We start from the raw sequence: 20,581 nt of genomic DNA, 5'->3' as shown, positions 1-20,581 counted from the left end.
GACGATCCGTATCCTGATCTGACTGCGAGAATTTTAAAAAAGTAATTCTTCACCATTGAGAGATAGGGCTAAACCGATATATAGCACGATATCTCAAAAAGTTGTGAACGATATGAAACTTGGTGGACATGTTGGGTGTGTGACAAGGAAGAATTGTTTCAATATTGGTGAAGATCCAAATCCGGATCCGCCAACAAGAATTTTCAAAGTGATTTTTCATCATTGAGAGATGGAACTCAAAAACGATATATAGCATGATATTTCAAAAATGCATCGGGCACGATATGTTTTCATGGATCAGGCATTATGGCACGGAGGTATGTCCTCTACCGAGTGACCTTCGAGTTATTCCTGCAACGATCCTACTGAAACACCATTGGAAGGTTGCAAAATAAAAAGTTGCTCTATGGTTGTACTAAATTCATTAAAGCAGCATCCTTAAATCGCAATTCCAGGGAGACTTGTCATGATGAATTTGCTCATTTTTAAAGGCATTAATAGTTTAAAATCATCACCGTTGGACAAAGCAAAATGTCTTGTGATTTTCGTGATGAACCTGAATTTCTTATGATGTCACAGCTTTCTGGTAGTTTGATATTCACCTTACAATTTTTCTAGACCTTTCCAATTTAGCATTGAGTACAGCTTTTAGACAGCACCATGATAAAAACCAAGAGCTTTTAGAAATCTATCACTTTTAAAGCACTCTTTTCTTGGAGTTCAAAGTCTACAAAAAAGTGGAATCAAAACAATTGCCCAATTTTGGCTCGGCGTTTCCCTCGAGTTGGCATGCTCATGCAAGGAGACTTGCAAGAATGGTAGAAGTGTATTAAAACAGAACAGGCACAATATACTCCAAAGTTTTAAGTATTCTGAAATTGTCCACATTCAGTGTAATCTTTCACTTTGTTATGCAATCTCTTCAGGTAATTTGGATTAGAATTCCTTGAATGCAGCACGTGCAAAATTTTGGAATGTTAATTTGAAATTTTCATAAAATAGTTAGTGAGTTGTCATTAATTGTTTTCATATCTGTTGAAAAATGGCTAAGCAGGGAGTAGTAAACGTGCTGAATACAGTTAAAACCATTATTTCCCTGCTGGATATAATTACAACCATTGCTGTATCCTTGGTGAATTTAATGACAACGGTAGATCAGTGCGACTACAGACATTACTATGTCCCCGCCGTCTGCTGCTATAAGACGTTGTTTGATCTTTTCTTCCTTCCATTGGTCTCACCGGTGTATGCTGCGAATACGTCTTTATTTGAGTGTGACCAAAGCAACAATGCAACATAACTACAATCGATATTCTTAAAGTCAAATATTAATGAGTCAAATCTTTGATCCTGATTTTGTGAGAGTTGGGAGCGTGATTTAAAAGTTGCTTACCTGATTGTTTCCTCTTGAGTTGACCTGGTAAAATTGGATGCAACAACATTCCATCACAGGTGACATGAGAATGGCTGCACTTGCCTGTATTTAACCTTCTCCGAACAGGATAGGGGGAGGTGGATACCGATTGTGGAGTTTGTTTCTACAATTACTGCCCCCAATCCTAGACCCCTCGGAATACTAAACCACTGATTAGGTATTTTTTATTTATTACTATTCCTCTCTTTTTTTTCTGCCAATGTGTGGACTGTATCTCAGAACTGGCTGGGACTTTGGAAATGAAATTTGGCATAATAATGGGAATAAAAAGAATGTGGGGTTGGCATAATTTTTTACCTTTGCTTAATTTTAAGGTCATTTTTGGATTGTGACCTAATTAACAAAGAAACACTTTTTTACTCATAACTTCAATAATTTTCCTTCGATTTTCATGATGTTGAGTTTTATGGGTGTTGGTAGATGGGGACACATTTTATTAATATACACCCCCATCCCGAAATGTTGAAGGTCAAGGTCAGATGCCGGTCTGAAAAAATATTTTAATCATTGTAACGTGGGCACCGGGGGAATTCTTTTTCAGAGGGGGGAGGGGGTTATGCCCATGACCTGATGCTGGGTACCCTCAGCAAGTGTGCAAAATTTGGCTGAGATTGGTTAAGAGATGTGGAATTGTACAGAAATGAAGGAAAACCTCAACCTCAACATTTTATATCTTCAAAACAACAACTACAACTAAATCTGTAAACTTTGTCACCAGGATTTCTGACAATGGCAGATCTTCCCTTCTGGATTGGGTGATGACTAAATCAGTAAAATGTGTTTACAGTAGTCTGGGCAGTTTGAAACCAATTGCGTAAATGCGGGTCATGCAAATGTATTGGTCCTGAGCACAAGTCGTTTTCCTTGGAAATCTCTTGTTGATCCAATAGCTTCATAATATCTTCTGAGGTCATCATCCTGTTCCTCTTCTCATGTAAAATGGCTTACATAAGATCCTGCTTGAAAGTGTCCAATGATTTGATTCCTCCCATTTTCTGAATGACATTGCATTGTTATGGATTGTTACCTCTGCCACCGAAGGTGAAGGAGGTAATGTTTTCACCCATTTCTGTCTGTGTTTGTTACTTACGAAATCTAAAGATTTCGTAAGTATATTGATGACTTCCATCCTGTGTGTGTGTGTGTGTGTGTTTGTGTGTGTGTGTGTGTGTGTGTTTGTGTGTGTTTGTGTGTGTGTGTGTGTGTTTGTGTGTTTATGTGTTTGTTTGTAGGCACGATAACTCGAGAACGGAAGAAGCTACCAATGTCAAATTACACCACGTGATTCAGGAGGGTGCTGGCTAGCGCTGATTCAATTTTGGTCAAAATCGGTCAAAGGTCAAGGTCACAGTGAGGTCAAACATTCGATTTTTGATGGTTTGGTACAGAATCATCGTAGAAACTTCTGGTTTGCGTCGCTACCTTCTCGAGAGACAGCTTTTATGAGACAAGGTCAGAGGTCAAGTTGACGATTTCGTAAGTACCAGTCAATGACTGCTTGTTTGTCTGTTTGTTTGTGTACAGGAAATCTCAAAAAATTGAGGACAGATTCGGATGAAATTTTGTGGACAGGATGGGGGTGTAACAAGGATGAAATGATTAGATTTTGGTGACGATCTGGATCAGGATCCGACTACAAGAATTTTTAAGTGATTCTTCACCTTTGAGAGGTAGAGTCAAAAACGATAAGCAGCATGATATCTCAGAAAGTTTTGGACGGATTCGGACAAAACTTGTTGGACATGTTGGGTGAGTGACATGGACGAATTGATTAGATTTTGGTGAAGATCTGAATCCGAATCTGTTTACGAGAATTATTTAATTTTTTAAGTGATTCTTCACAATTGAGAGAAAGGGCCAAAAACTATTTTTTCGCATGATATTCCAAAAATGTAATGGGCTCGAAATGTTCGCTTGAATCAGGCATTATGTGGTGGAGATTTGCACTCTACTGAGTACCCTTCTAGTTAAAGAATGTAATCTTTTTGTTTTTTTCGATTATCCACAATCTGCTGTTTTGGAAAGAATATCTCAAATTTGATCAGATTGCATCGCATCACTTCTAAAAATCAAAGGGTGCATGTGTTGCATGTGCTGAGTGATTATTGCATGAGGCAATTATGCAACATGGAAACTTGCATTCAGGTGTTCTGCACGTTAGGTCAGTTAGATTTTTTTAGATTTTTTTTAGATTTTTCTGCACGTTAGATTTTTAGAAGTGATTATGGGAGCATGTGCCAGAGCAGCACGTCCCTGCATCCACTTTCCTCTGGTACTCCATGGGACTCCGTCTGTCCATCCCCAAGGCAGATGCCTGGCCCATCCCCATCTCTTTGAGATGCTGATCTTCCTGCTGCATCAACGAGGCACATGGTAGGCGCATTGGAGAGAATCTGGTGAGCAGGATCAGCATCAGTAAAATGAGCCACAGTTCCATACCAGCTGCAGCTGACACTCACGGACTATGCAGGTAAAAAAAATCTCATTTGAGTCTCTCAGCAACCACTCATTGGACACAAAGTCTGACCAGCGGTAGCCAAGGATTCTGCAAAGAGACCTTGTACCAAAGGAATTAAGTCTCCATCTCAGATTCCTGGTTAGAGTCCAAGTCTCACACCCGTAGAACAAGTCTGGAAGCACCAATGACCTGAAGACTTGGACTTTCGTCGTCCTGCACAGGTACCGACAGCACCACACCCAATGACCCAGTGAATCCATGACTCCCCAGGCCCGACCCAGATGTCCATTGACCTCTGGCTCACAGCCAGCAGAAACATGAATGTCACTGACAAAGCAAGAAAATTTCCATGACCTCAACATCCTCACCACAAACAGGTACAGAAAACATAGCAGCACCCAAGATGTCAATGAAAGCCTAGATTCCGGTTTTGACCCAGGAAACCCGTAATCCCAGTGGCTTTGACTCCTCATTCAGCATCTCGAGGGCCCCCAAAAGGATATGCAGGGTTTCCGCAAAGATGACTGCCTCATCTGCAAAATCATGGTCAGAGATCTTGACATTCCAAAATGAGGCACTGCAGCTTGATCTCTCTGACATCCTCCCCAGAATCCAGTACACACAAGTGCTGAAAAGTGTTGGGACCAGTACATACCCCGACAAACTCCAGAAACAACTGGAAATATGTCAGATATGGTATTGCCACATCTCACACCACTCTCAGTACCAGAGTGTAGTTCAAACATCAGATTGATCAGTTTTGGTGGCACCCCATGAAGACCAAGAATCCTCCAGAGGGCATCCAGATTCACTGAATTGAACACTTTGCAGAAATAAACATCAGCTGTCAGCAGCCACTGCTGAAACTCTCATCTGTGTTTGGTGAGGACACGAAGAGCAAGGATATGGTCAATCGTTGAGAGAGAGAGAGAGAGAGAGAGAGAGAGACAGACAGACAGACAGACAGACAGACAGACAGACAGACAGACAGACACACAGACACACAGACACACAGACACACAGACACACAGACACACAGACACACAGACACACAGACACACAGACACACAGACACACAGACACACAGACACACAGATGCTCTTTAGTGGGAGGGGGTGGAGCGAGGATGGGACAAAGAGAGGGAGGGGTGGGGATAGGCGAGTTTGCATGGAGAATATGTTATGCTTTATGAACAACATAAACACACACACAAACCACACACACACACACAAACCACACACACACACACACACACACACACACACACACACACACACACACACACACACACACACACACACACACACACACACACACACACACACACACACACACACACTTGTCATGTGAGGGCTGGAAAAACATTTGGGTCTGTAATTTGGAAAACACGTTAATATGGCGAATGGCTTGGAAATCAGGTGCTATCTACATTGAAAAGTAGGAGTGTCTGTCCACCCGTCTGACCTTGAGCCCTCCCCCAGTTTTCTGGCTAGCCTTGCCAAACCTTCTGTGGAACGTTTTAGGGTCCCAACCGGTGTCCTATGGGGGATGGGAAATTTCTTAAATACCTTAATAAAATTATGATTTTGACATTTGATCCATACGAAGCTGCTCCCGATTCGGATGTCATCTCAGAATGGCGTTTCTCTTCATTTACCTTCCTCGTGTTTGTAATATTGGATTTTGTTATATTAATGATATAGTCTTAATTTGTGATTGGACTGTTGCTGTGTGGAATGAAAATAGAGAGATTGAGTTGAAAAGATATTCAGTAAATAATGTGAGGGGTTCCACCCATGACATTCGCAGATTCGGCATTTGTAGTTTCGTCATTTTTTGCCCAGGTCCTCAGGAACCGGCTGTCCAGCCCCTCCCATGCACAGCACGGTTGGGTACCTCATTCATCAAATATATTTTGCTTTGAAACTCTCAAAGAGAAACGATGTAACTTATATAAAGAATACCCGATTCATATAAAATAACCAATTATTTTGAAAGTGATTAGGACAAAGGAAAACGTGATCACTTGTACACTGCTGAAGTTAAATGTTAAATTCTCCACCACCAATCATCATCATAAGACATGGGATGAAACTTTGCCACCACGGCACCCGTAACCAGGCATGCACACACACCCACGGAGAGTCCCTTACAGATCCAAATCTACCCATATGTACCACCTTCCGCCGCTGCCAACTGAACATCCTGATCTCGTTACAAAATGTACCGCTTTCAACTGTAGTTGTGTAGGGCGTTTGGCATGTGGCTTTATGCACTCAATTGAAATGGTTGATAACGAACAGCTGACTTGGCAAGCGATAGCAAGCTGATTGGTGATGGCACATACTCACAAAAAAACGAAACATCGCTGATTTCTTCAAATCTTCAGATTTCACTCCAGATTTTGAGTTATAATGGTCCACATGATCCGATCCTCCAAACTCAAATTATGTTTCGATTATTTACTTTAATTCGTCCGTGAGAGTAAATCATGGAAAATCGCATCATATAATGCGTGAAATCAGTCCAAGCTCCTAATTTGAAAACTATAGCAATTACAAATGCGATGTATGCAGCGATTCCTTGGTTTAGTAGATAAGGCTTACGATGATATGAGTGAGGAAAGTGAAGAAAAACATTTTGAGCGCTTTATCATTAATAAACCATTGCTGCCTGCTCCATCTCAAGGAATTATTGAGCAGGCCGAACAAAGTGGTGAATTAGACCCTCCCCCCCCCCATGAGGAAGAGCGAGGTTACCAAGAATGCATGCATCTTGAGACCCTGTCGAGGCACTAAGGCGTCTGAAGATGCGCCTGAAAAAGGTTTCCGATGATGCGCCTGATAAAGGTTTCTGAGGATGCGCCTGATAAAGGTTTCTGAGGATGCGCCTGATAAAGGTTTCTGAGGATGCGCCTGATAAAGGTTTCTGAGGATGCGCCTGATAAAGGTTTCTGAGGATGCGCCTGATAAAGGTTTCTGAGGATGCGCCTGATAAAGGTTTCTGAGGATGCGCCTGATAAAGGTTTCTGAGGATGCGCCTGATAAAGGTTTCTGAGGATGCGCCTGATAAAGGTTTCCGATGATGCGCCTGATAAAGGTTTCTGAAGATGCGCCTGATAAAGGTTTCTGAGGATGCGCCTGATAAAGGCTTCCGATGATGCGCCTGATAAAGGTTTCTGAGGATGCGCCTGATAAAGGTTTCTGAAGATGCGCCTGATAAAGGTTTCCGATGATGCAGCTGATAAAGGTTTCTGAGGATGCGCCTGATAAAGTTTTCCGATGATGTGCCTGATAAAGGTTTCTGAGGATGCGCCTGATAAAGGTTTCCGATGATGCGCCTGATAAAGGTTTCCGATGATGCGCCTGATAAAGGTTTCCGATGATGCGCCTGATAAAGGTTTCTGAAGATGCGCCTGATAAAGGTTTCCGATGATGCACTTGATAAAGGTTTCTGAGGATGCGCCTGATAAAGTTTTCCGATGATGCGCCTGATAAAGATTTCTGAGGATGCGCCTGATAAAGGTTTCCGATGATGCGCCTGATAAAGGTTTCAGACGATGCGCCTGACAAAGGTTTCCGATGATGCGCCTGAGAAAGGTTTCCGATGATGCGCCTGATAAAGGTTTCTGACGATGCGCCTGATAAAGTTTTCCGATGATGCGCCTGATAAAGGTTTCTGAGGATGTGCCTGATAAGGCCATTAATTATCTTCAAAAGGGGTGTTTTAATTAACCCAAGCACCCAATTTTCAGTCATGCACTACTTTGAAGTTTCTTCAGGCTGCGAGGTTTCATAGTTTGGGAGTTATGGAGGAGACACACACACACACACACACACACACACACACACACACACACACACACACACACACACACACACACATACACACATTTATTAGTATAGATTACAGCTTGAGATAATAATTAATGTGTAATACTTGACTTCATTTTCCTGTTTAAGTCAACTGCAGCATCTCGGCTTCGTCAGCATGTTCGATTGTTTTCTGTTCTCTATAACTCAGAGGGAATGTATTCCTGCAAATGTTTTATTTTTTTTTCTCTGTACTCACACTTCGGTTCTCCTTTGTTTTTTTTTTCAGTCCTTCTTTTGGTTGAATTTTTGTTTTTGTTGTCCCTTCAGTTGTCAATTCTTCTTGCTTTGTGTTCAGTAAAATTCCTGTTCAGTTTTTTTTCTTTTCTTGTTAACGATATTTGTATGATATGGTTGATTAAGCACATTTATCAATCAGCTGCTACAGTCTTAAAGTAATGGTTTTACTTATTAACCCATGGGAAGTTGGCGGCATCACAGAAATGACAGCTGGAAGCACAAAGTTAAAATGCTCAATTTCTTTGAAGGTTCACCTACATAATATAAATGTTCTGTTCTGTGTTCTCGCTCCTCCATGAGCATCGACACTTTTACCCCAAAAAATGTATTCTTTGGGGCAAAGCCTTTTTCAACAATTTTAACTCGCATTATCCATTAATTTTGTTTCTCTCTCATGCACACCCCTCCCAAGCCTTTCCTTCCATCATAACTACTTACGTCAACTTCACCATGGACTTTCTGACAAACTCACAAATCTCTCATACATTGTCTCTGAGTTGATTTTCCCCTCTGTTTTATTCTGATCACTCTTCTTTCCAACCATGCATTATTTTTTTTTTCAAAGGTTATTCGAATTCACTTTGAGGAGTTTGACCTTGAACGTGGCTATGACTCACTGGTCTTGGGGGATGGCGGAGAAGCTGGAGACCCCAAAACAGTCCTGCAAGTGTACGTAATCTCAGGCGAGAACACCACACATCCAGTGAAGCAACTTAAAATTTGTTGTGCAGCTACAACTGGAATGTGCTTTTTGTTGTGAAGCATTTTTCATAATGTTTATCTGTCTTTCCAGTCTATACCAGAATATGGTCAGGATGCATAGATGAGCATACATTGGCATGCTTATTTTTTGAATGGTAAATCATGAAAGTTCGTTGTGTGAGAACTATTTTATAATGTGTTTACCCCTCTCACGTGGTGTAGCTCTCTCAATTCCATCAGCCCTCTGATCCTCTTACTTGCAGGTTACTGTGTTTCCTCCGCTTTTCTCTCCATCTCTTTGTGTTCATTCATGCTCTTGCTTTTTTTATCCATTCCCAGCCCCACGATCCCATTGTCAGTTTATTACGTTTTTTTTACCCAATAATATCTCACTCTTCCATGATCCTCACTCTTGCAAAGAAAAACAAGGATTCAGAGCCATACCCACATCATGTCTCACAAAAGCGGCTGCATATTAACACCCCCCCCCCCAAATCCCACCTTTTTATTGTACACCAATGCATTTTCTCTTCATATCCCTTCCCTTTACTCTGATCTCCTCCCAAACCTCTTTCCATTATCTTGTTTCTCCTGTGTAACACCCTTATCCTTCCTTCTCTCACTTATATTCCTCCATTTTAATTACATTTGGCTTTCAATTACATTGCTTATCTTTTGAAGATGGCTTCTTATTAGTTTACTGTCAAATTTTTAATTTTACAAACAAATGGTGGAATGTTTTGCTTCAAGATAGTGACTGCACTGAATGCAAACATGTTTGAAAAATCTTTTTATGTTCTTAGTTTTTTTAGAGCGCTATTCTGCAGTTTCATAGATACCTTATGGGTTCACTGGTAAAAGGAATTTATTCACTGGTAAAAGTTCACTGAATGAATTTGTTGATATATATGTATCTAATATATAAAGTTCATTCTAACCACTGACTCACTGATATTAAAATTTGGTACCTTCCGTATAATTTAGAAAGCTGAAATTTTTCCTGCCGACGGACATCGAAGCTAAAACACCGGGAAGCATCACATAACCATGGGAAAGCATCCATAAATAAAGATATAAATTAATGAAAATAAAAAATGAGAAACTAGAAGAGCACTCGGTAGAGCACATACCTCCGCCATATAATGCCTGATCCACGAGAACATATTTGGCACAATACATTTTTGAAATATTATGGTGGATATCGTTTTTGGCCTGATCTCTCAATGGTGAAGAATCACTTTAAAAATTAAAGAAATCTCGTATCCAGATCCGGTTTCGGATCTTCACCGAAATTGAATCATTTAGTTGTGGTCACACACCTAACCTGTCCACCAAGTTTCATCCAAATTCTTCGACAGATTTTTGAGTTATCGTGCTATATATCGTTTTTGGCACTATCTCTCGATGGTGAAGAATCACTTAAAAAAATTTAGTGGTCTATCCGGATCCGGATCTTCACCAAAATCTAATCAATTCATCCTTGTCAGACACCCAACCTGCCCACCAAATTTCATCTGGATCCATTCACAACTTTTTGAGATATCCTGAACACAAACAGACAGACAAACACACAGAAAAGGGTGAAAACATAACCTCCTTCACCTTCGGTGGTGGAGGTAATAAAATACAAAAAACAAATGCAGATGATTGAATGACCCGAAGCAATGTGGAAGCATGGTAATTTCGCATACCAACGGATATCGAAGCCGATGCACTGCGGGGGGGTGGGGGAGGGAGAAGAATCACAGAACCATTGGAAAGCCTCCGTAAATGAAAATTTAAATAAATGAAAAAAATAAATGCAGGTGAGCGACCCAAGACACAGGGGAAGCATGGTAATTTTGTGTGCTGATGGACATCAAAGCCCACACACATGGAAAATCCCTGAACCAATGGAAAGCATCAGTAAATGAAAATATAGCTGAATGAAAATAAAAAAAATGAAAAAAAAATCCAGGTGAGCGACCCGAGATAATGGGGAAGCACGGTAATTTTGTGTGCCAATGGACAACAAAGCTGATATACCAGAAAAAAATAATCACAGAACCGTTGGAAAGCATCCGTAAATGAAAATATAAATCGATGAAAATAAATAAATGAAAAAATTAATGCAGGGGAGTGACCCGAGAATGGGAAAGCACAGTAATTTTGTGTGCCAATGGACATCAAAGCCGATACACCAGCAAAAATCACACAACCATCGGAAAGCACCCATAAATGAAAATATAAATAAATGAGAAAAAAAATTGAAAATAAATAAATGAAAAAAAACAAATTCAGGTGAGCAACCCAAGACAATGGGGAAGCACGGTTCATTATTGTTTACAATATGCAAGCATACCCCACTAATAATTTATACATGTTCTCGCATTCTAAATGCACATACTTTATACACAAACTCAAATTCTCATTGTTCATCCTTCATCCATGTACTCACATTCTTATTATACATACTTTACACACGTATTCACATTCTTATTGTACATCCTTTATGCATGTACTCACATTCTTATTGTACATACTTTACACACGTATTCACATTCTCATTGTACATCCTTTATGCATGTACTCACATTCTTCTTATACATACGTCATACACATACTCACATTCTTATTGTTCATACTTTGTACACGTACTAAAACAATACTTTATACATGTACTCACATTCTTATTGTACACACTTCATACACGTATTCACATTCTTATTGTACATACTTCGTACACGTATTCACATTCTTATTGTACATACTTCGTACACGTACTCACTTTCTTATTGTACATACTTCGGACACGAACTCACATTCTAATTGTACACACTTCATACACGTACTCACATTCTTATTGTACATACTTTGTACACGTACTCACATTCTTATTGTACATACTTCGTACACGAACTCACATTCTTATTGTACATACTTTGTACATGTACTCACGTTCTTCTTGTACACAATTCAGAAAACGTACTCACATTCTTATCGTACATACTTTATACACGTACTCACATTATAATTGTACATACTTTATACATGTACTCACATTATAATTGTACATACTTTATACACATACTCACATTCTAATTGTACATACATCTTCTATATAAAGCTCATTCTCACCACTGACTCACTGACTGACTGATATTAATGTTCGGTGCCTTCAATGTGACGTAGAAAGCTGAGATTTCTCTTATCGATTTACATTAAAGCTGATACACTGGGAAAAAATTCCAGTTCTGGGTTTGGAGCATTGGCAGGTCTCCTTGGGGGCTCCCTGCTGACTATCTCAAAGTTAAGTTCCGGTCGTTATCTGTCCCATTTGAACTCTATTTTCTCACCGACATGTTACTGTGTGTTCCTAGTTCGGTTTTGTTTCAAAAATCGTGCTATTTTGTGAGATTTCGTCAAACTTGTTTAACTGGGTGCTTGAGGCCTATCCTTGAGGCTTGAGGCCTACCCTTTGTTCGGTGTACGATTGTGTTTATTTGTTTTTTTCTCCCCAATATCTTCAATTTCTATCTTTCCCACTTTCTTAACGTCCCCCATCCCAACGAATCACTCTATTTCTTATCTTAAAAAAAAACAAACAAAAAAACCGCTACCTTTCTCCGATTCTTCTTCTTCCTCTTCTTCATCTCCTCTTCTTCTTCCTCTTCTTCTTCTTCCTTGATTTTTTTCGACAACACTTCCATGACCTAATCTGTTGAAAACTCTCTCATACATTAATAATAATAATAACAAAAACAATCTCTTATAATGCTTCATCTTCCTCTTCCACATGTGTGGTACTCTTGACTGTATCATAATGCACTACTCTTCTACTATTTAAACAGACTGCTCTCAATTCGACCTTTCCTTCATACCTTGCCTAAAAAATCCAACTGTGACAGCATTTCTTCTCTCCATTTTCTGAATTCGCCTTTATTGCATCTCTTAAGAAATGTGTTTTATCGCATAACTGACCTAAAACTTTTTAAAAGTCTTCCGGTTCCGGTTTTGAGCGGCAAGAGGTCTCCTTCGGGGCTCCCTGCTGACATTCTCAAAGTTAAGTTCCGGTTGTTATTTGTCCCGTTTTAACTGTTTAATTTTCTCACCTACATGTTAATGTGTGTTCCTAGTTCGGTTTTGTTTCAAAAATCATGCTATTTTGTGAGTATTTATGTCGACGTTCTTACTTGGTGTTTGAGGCCTAGTCCTAGATTTGAGGCCTACCGGTTCCACTCGGTGTTCGATCGTTTTTTTTTGTTTCTTTGTTTGTTTTTTTCTCCCCATTCCTTCAATTTCTATCCTCCCCATTACCTTCAATTTTCATCCTCCCCACTTTCAAAACATCCCCCATTCTCCCAACTAATCTCTTTCTTATCTCAAAAAAAAAAAAATATATATATATATATATATATATATATATATATATATATACCCAACAACAACAACAACAACACGCTCACCTTCTCCCGATTCTGCTACTTCTTCTTCCTCTTAACTTCCTCCTCGTCTTCCTCGATTTCTTTTTTTTTTTTTACACTTCCATGACCTAATCTGTTGAACTCTCTCATACATTAATATTAACAACAAAAACGATCTTATAATGCTTCATCTTCCTCTCTCACACATGTGGTACTCTTTACTGTTTCACAATGCACTTCTCTTCTGCTATTTTAACAGACTGCTCTCATTTCGACCTCTCCTTCATTCCTTGCCTAAAAAATCCAACTATTACAGCGCTTCTTCTCTCCATGCTCTGAATTCGCCTTCATTGCATCCATCAAGAATTGTGTTAAATCGCATCTCTGACCTAAAACTTTTAAAAACCACAGTTTGCCATGGATGCTCGCTTTCCATCAACCATTCTTTTTTTCCAACTTCAGTGCCAACTCACCCCTCTCACCCCTCACTCTCACTCTCAAAGCAACCATCCCACTCTTCTCCCTCCAAGCCTCCCTCTCACCTCTCTCAAAAATTCCCCCTCACCTTTCTCCCACCTTTCATCCCCCTCACTCTTCCATCCCAAAGTTGCCCCCCTCTCATCCACCAACCTGCCTCCCTCCACTGCCCTCTCACCTCCATCTCTTCACTCCACCTCCTCAAATCCTCAACTGCCATCTTCCTTGTCTCTTGTCCCCCCTCTCTCCCAGCACCACAGAGCCTTTTCTCCTCCTCATCCAGCCCCCTCCCCTCGCTATTCTGCAATACCCCACACTTTCAGCAACCCTCCTTACCTCCCCCTCGTCCGTTGTCCTACCCTCCCCCGCCCCCTCCACCTCCTGCACCCAAAGCCTCCTCCCCTACCTCTTCATTAAAAGTGTGGACCTCAAATATCCGGGGCCTTCGCTCAAACCTTTCAGATCTTTCCATGCAGGTTGCCACTGACAAACCAGACATTATCTGCCTAACAGAAACTTTCCTCACCCAAGACGTGTCTGACTCCCAAGTATCTCTCCCTGGTTACTCCCTCCTCCGGTATGACAGACCTGAGCCTCGCCCTGGTGGAGGAGTTGCTCTCTTCATCAAAGACTCTATTCCTCACTCTCCATGCACTGCCCTCACTCCCCCACACCCCCAGAATACCTCTGGCTACGGCTTCCCCTCAACTCCCACCTCATGTGTATATGTGTACTGTACCGTCCACCAAACAATGATGACTCCATCTTCACCTCACTATCCAAAACACATGGACCAACTTCTATCTTCTCATCCAAACTCTCTCTTCCTCATATGTGGTGACTTCAATTGTCATCATGCCAGTTGGCTCAGTGTGGGTACCTCTCTCACCTGTCATGGCACCTCAGCAAAAGCTTTCTGCGACTTATTGGGACTGACTCAATTGGTCAACTTCCCGACCCGGATCTCAACCAATGGTACTCCATCTCTTCTGGATCTGATTTTGACAAATTTCCCTGACAATATCTGCTGTTCTTCCCCCGCTCCAATCGGTTCTTCTGACCACGTCCATGTCAAAGTGGACATCTCTGTGGCTATTATCAGAGAACCACCTCACCGCCGTCGAGTCTGGCATTTCACTCAAGCCCACTGGCAGGGTCTCCAAGCAGCCATCCAACTTATAGACTGGTCTCCTATCGCTACTTTCTCCAACATCAACTCATCCTGGGAATTCTTTCAAAGAAACTTGCTCTCCCTCATGCACAAATTTATCCCCTCTCGTCTTCAGTTGTCCTACCCTTCCTCCTGCCCTTGGTTCACTGAAGCTTGTGGTGAGGCAGTTGTCCTGAAACAACTTGCCTTTCCTCATGGAAAGCAAAGCCAAACGAGGGCAATCTCAGTTCCTTTCATAAAGCTCGGAACAAGTGTGTATCTACCCTCAGGAGAGCCAGAAAACAACATATTTCTCATCTCAAGTCTGAACTCTCAAACCTCTCTCCCTCCTCAAAATCCTGGTGGCGTTTAATCAAATCTGTTTCTGGTGTATGTTCCGCCTCCATCCCCTCCCTTACCTCAAATGGCAGCACTGCTGATACCGCACGTGAAAAAGCTGAATGCCTAAACTCGGTGTTTGCAGATAAATCTTGTGTCCAAAGCCCATCGCTTTCTCTACCCACCTTACCCAGTCATACCCAACTGTTCCTGGACTCTGTGCCCTTTTCTCCTGACAAGGTGGAGAGCTTGCTGTCAAACCTCGACTCAGATTCTGCAACCAGTCCAGATGGCATCAGCCCACGTGTCCTCAAAGCCTGCTTTTCTGCTCTTGCTCACCCTCTCTCTGTTCTATTCATCCTCTCATTTGCTCAAGGTCATCTGCCATCTGCTTCGAAATCAGAAAACATTACTGCCCTGCACAAAAAAGCTGCAAAAACAGATCCCTGCAACTACAGACCAATCAGCCTTCTGCAAATCATCAGCAAGGTTATGGAATCCATCATCGCTTCAGACATCAAATCCTTCCTCTTCTCCAATGGCTTGATTTCTGGTCATCAATTTGATTTCAGACCAGGTCACTCTACCCTGGATATTCTGCTTCTGCTCTCCCAACAATGGATGGAGGCCCTCAATGCCAGACAGGAAATCCGAGCCGTATCCCTGGATATATCACGTGCTTTTGACAGTCTGGCTCCCTGCTCTCACCAAACTCTCTTCCTATGGTATCCAAGGCCATCTCCACTCATGGCTCGGAGACTTCCTCTCCTGTCGCAGTAAACGTGTGGCCCTAAATGGGGTTCTTTCATCCCCCCTTCCTGTCCAGGCTGGAGTTGCTCAAGGTAGCGTTCTGGGCCCTGATCTTTTTCTGGTTTTCATCAATGATCTGTCCGACTCTCTGGAAAATCCTCTATGTCTCTTTGCTGATGACTCCACCCTCTGCCGTGCCATTGGTCATCCCTCAGACCGGCAAGCAGCAGCTTTTTCGCTCACTGCAGATCTGGTAAAATCACAAACTGGTCCAACACGTGGAACATGTCTTTCAATCCGGACAAATCTCACACTCTCACTATGTCTCTTTTAAAGGACCATTTAGAAACCCCTCATCCACTTTTTCAACAATCCTTTGGAAGAAGTCCTTTCTTTCAAGCTTCTGGGTCTCACTATCTGCCATGACCTTTCCTGGGAAAGCCACATTTCAAACCTCGCCTCGAAAGCCAGTCGCCGACTGGGAATCCTCCATCGTGCAAACTCCTTCCTCGTCCCACCTGAGCTCCTGACCACTTACAAAGCTTTTGTCCGCAGCTTGATGGAGTACTGCTCTCCCTTTTGGGCTGGTGCTCCTGCCTCCCACCTTTCTCAGCTTCACGCTGTGGAAACCAAGGCATTTCGGATCATTGGCATCTCCCGCAATGAGGCTGAGTCTTTGGGCCTCTCACTCTCTCACCACAGGTTGGTCGGTGGTCTTTCTGTCTTTTACCGTTTCCTCTCCAGCCTCGCCCCCCTGCTCTCTCTGTGATTTGTCCCCACCACATTTCCGCAGGGGGCTCAAGGTCCCCCAACAACCCCCTTCCTGTAAAACTACCAAAATCACGAATCACTGCTCACCTTCACTCTTTCATTCCTCTTTTTTCCTGCCTTTGGAATAAACTCCCTCACTCTATTCATTCCCATTCTTCCCTCCAGGCCTTCAAAACAGCTGTTCACCAACACCTCTTATCATCCCCCATCCAAATCCTCGATCTTTTCTACCCCCGATAATCCACCCAAGTCCACCTCCTTCAAATTCCCTGCTTTCCTTCCTGAAAGCCCCTGTAATGTCCACCTTGTATACCCCCTGCTCCCCATCCCATCCCTCTCCCTTCCACAGATCTCCAAATGTCTCTGTTCCCCACTATTTTGTCCTTCCCACTCCCTCCCCTCCTGTCTCATGCCCCCCTTGATGTGCGTTGTGTGTTAGTTCTCATACGAGTCTCGACAAGGTATACCAAAAAAAAATCAAAAAAAAATCACAGAACCGTCGGAAAGTAACCGTAAATGAAAATATCCACAAAATAAGTACAGCCTTGTTGTGCCACTGCAGGTGAGCAACCCGAGACAATGGGGAAGTTGAGTTGAGCCAGCAGGACAGTTCATACGTAGCCTATGAAGGCCCAATTCTGTAGAAGCATAAGGGAATGCTTCTATTTTAACAAAAAATGGCCACATGATGGCCAAATGTCGATTGAGGAAGACAGCTCAGATGAAGTCACAAAAGAAGGCAGCCTGTACAGTACACGAATTCCAGAGGAAAGATGTTATGTGCAGACCAGAGCTGAAAGAGCAGTCTGCATCAGCTGTGCAAAAGTGTCCTAAAGGGTTCTGGGTGACCAAAGGAGGATTTTAGTCAACACCTGTGGTCTTCAGCAGTTGTCAGGAAACCACCACTGACATCACCAATGGCAACATTTCCATGGATGAAGGCTATGTGGGTTCACAGAAAGTAACAGTATATGAGACAAGATGTACTGGTACAGCTGTGAAGAAAGACCGAGTGACTACAAGGCAGATGACTGACAAAGTCAACTTCTGCAAGCTGATTGATGGTACATTGCATCACTATCCAGATGCAAAGATCCACATGGCACACCATACTATATAGAGGTGGAGGTCATGTGCGTGGAGGACCCCATTTGTGATCTTGTGATCAGTAGTATACTGGGAGCATGAGAGGTCAAGGATCCATACACAAACTGGATTCCACAGCTGATACAAGCAGCAGTGGCCAGGGCAAAGGTCAAATGCAACTTGGACGACATCAAACCATTGAGGGTGTCACAAACTGACATCCCCAAGGTGACTGTGTAAGAGCTCGAGCAAGCTCAGAAGGAAGATGTCTCACTTCAAATGCTGTGGAAGGAGGTGCAGGATAACATCGATCATCAGACGTGGGACAAGAGAAAGTACAGGCTCGAAGTCCACAAAGATGTCTTACACCATATCTACACAACTGTCACGACCGAGGTGAAGCAAATCATTGTTCCAACCAAGTAATGGGTGGCCCTGATGAAATTGGCACACAAATCAATTTTTAGAGGTCATCTTGGAATGAAGAAGAAAACTGACAGAATATCGAGCAACTTCCATTGGTCATGGATAACCAGCGATGTCAGCAGATTCTGCAAGCCCTTCGACATCTGCTGAGGACCATCCCCAAAGGGAGGATTTCCAAGATACCATTGGGAATCATGCCGTTGATGGAGTAGCACTTTCGCAGAGTGGCCGTGAACCTGATTGGACTGTTGTCCCCAGTGTTTGATAAGGACAACCGGTACATCTTGACAGTTGTGGACAATGCTACTAGGTAAACTGAAGCAATTGCGTTCCCCAAGATTGAGACGTATTGATTCGCGGAAGCACTGCTGGAAGTATTCCCCAGAGTAGGACTCCCACAAAGAGGTACTGAGTGACCGAGGTTCTCAATTGCATATTGGACCTGATGAAGGAGGTGTGTCAACTCATTGCGATGAAGCAACTCTTCATGACACCATATAATCCCAGGTGCAATGGACTTTGTGAATGGGTCAACGGAGTTCTGAAGAGCATGCTGAGGAAGATGTGTCAAGAGCAACCACATGATTGGGACAGCTACCTGCAGGTGGTGCGATTTGCTTACAGAGAGCTGCCTCAAGCAAGTACTGGGTTGTCACCATTTGAGCTACTCTATGGATGAACTGTAAGAGGGCCCATGCAGTTATTGAAGGAATTGCGGACTGGAGAGAACATGTCTGAGGTTCATTATGTCTAACAATATGTACTTGAGGTGCGTAATCGACTGGAGGACACTTGCCAACTGGTGCGAGAGAGTCTGTATGCAGCACGAAACCGTCAGAAGCATTTCTATGATAAGGTTACTAGAGATAGAAGTTTCAAGGTTGGATAGAGTTTGATTGATACTGACAACAGAGCACAACAAGTTGACGCTCCAATGGCAAGGACCACATGAAATCCAGGAAGTCGTCAACCAGATGGTCTACAAGATCTGTGTCAAAGGAAAGACCAAAATTTACCATGTCAAACTTTTGAAGTTGTATCATGAGAGAGCTGACAATGCAGCTGACATCACGTTACAGCCGGATGTGGCCAGTATGGCGGTCATTGACCCAGAGCTGGATGGTGATGAAGAATGTGTCATGGCGAATGAAGACTTGCTGGAATTGAGACTCAGGGCTGATGGAGAGACGCATGAGAATGTCAACATCAGCAAAGATCTGTTCTCAAGGCAGAGGGAAAGGGGCAGGTACAGATGGAGAAAAAGAAGCTCACCTGCATCAGAAAAACCCAAGTACCAATGAACAAAAAACAGGTTATATCATTCCTGAGCTTGCTGGGGTACTATATGAGGTTCATCCTGAACTGCGCAGATGAAGTTGTGCCCCTTACTGACCTCACCAAAGAGGGTCAGCCACATTCCGTGGTAGACACCCAAACAGAGGGAATTTAAAAGGATCAATAACCTACTTTACAAAGCCCTGGACCACGGATGCCCGACTTTGCCAGATCATTCATGGTGCAAGTGGATGCATCCGATGTCGGAATCAGAGCATTGTTGTTACAGTAGTACAAGGATGGAGCCTTTCCTGTAATGTATACCAGCAAGAAATTCTGCCCTGGGAAAGGAACTACTCCGCAATAGAAAGTGAATGTCTCGCTGTCGTGTTTGCTGTTGAGAAATTCCAGAACAACATCCACGGACATTAGTTGATCATACAGACTGATCAACAGCCCCTGTCGTGCATACAGAAGTGGGAGATTGACAGTGTGAAGATAATGCAGTGGGCATTGTTCCTTGAGAACTATCGTTTCTGTATTCAAGCCATTAAGGGATCTGAGTATGTGGGAGCTGATTGTACGAGTCAACTGTGATTGTTTCTTTTTGGTTTGTTTTACACCCTCTAATTTTAACTGACTGTTGGAAAAAAATATGTGTCTGCAATAATATTTTTTCTAAAGGTGGGGCTTATTTGTCAGTTAAAAGATAGATGTTGTGGTATTTGTGGATAATCATTAGTAAATGCCAATGCATTAATGATTAGTATTGATGGTTACATGTTATAATTGGTTGAAGGATGAATCGGTGAATTGTATTGTAAACTGCTTGAAGTGATGAGCTAATTTTGACTGAAAATGGCAGTATTGTCCTGCAACTGCCTGGTGAGATTTGTGAAGATGCTGGAACATTCTCAGATGAATCTTCCAGAATGGACAAGAATTGCATTTGCTGGGAGACACGGGATTGTTCTATGTTACTGTATAAACCTGCAAAAGGGAGGTGTGGGGAGACAGGTGACATGTGACAAAATATGTTTTGATCGTCCCTGTGCTCGATTTAACTCTGTTGAGTGAAAGAGGTGTCAATGTCCAGAGTGGTTGTTAACACATGGAGTAGATTATAATCAGGTTGATTAAAACTCATTAAGATTGTGCATCAGGAAATAATTCCTTTGAGCTCTTCAATCATCCTGA

General features: G+C 42.3%; 1 protein-coding gene across 4 annotated transcripts in view; it reads left to right on the top strand.

Moving 5' to 3' along the window:
• LOC147017206 (CUB and sushi domain-containing protein 3-like) overlaps positions 1-20,581 on the top strand; it is an 879,227-nt gene that overhangs the window by 380,521 nt on the left and 478,125 nt on the right. For all 4 annotated transcript variants that reach the window (XM_085846657.1, XM_085846658.1, XM_085846656.1 and 1 more), the window contains one exon: positions 8,571-8,674. In XM_085846657.1, the coding sequence (XP_085702783.1) occupies positions 8,571-8,674 (104 nt within the window). The remainder of the gene's footprint in view (positions 1-8,570; positions 8,675-20,581) is intronic.

Source organism: Eptatretus burgeri, chromosome 11 (assembly GCF_056783735.1).
Source record: "Eptatretus burgeri isolate ZD-2024b chromosome 11, Ebu_testis_v1, whole genome shotgun sequence".
Classification (NCBI taxonomy): Eukaryota; Metazoa; Chordata; class Myxini; order Myxiniformes; family Myxinidae; genus Eptatretus; species Eptatretus burgeri.
The sequence above is the reverse complement of the archived record's forward strand: the minus strand, read 5'-3'. Positions and strand labels throughout refer to the sequence as shown.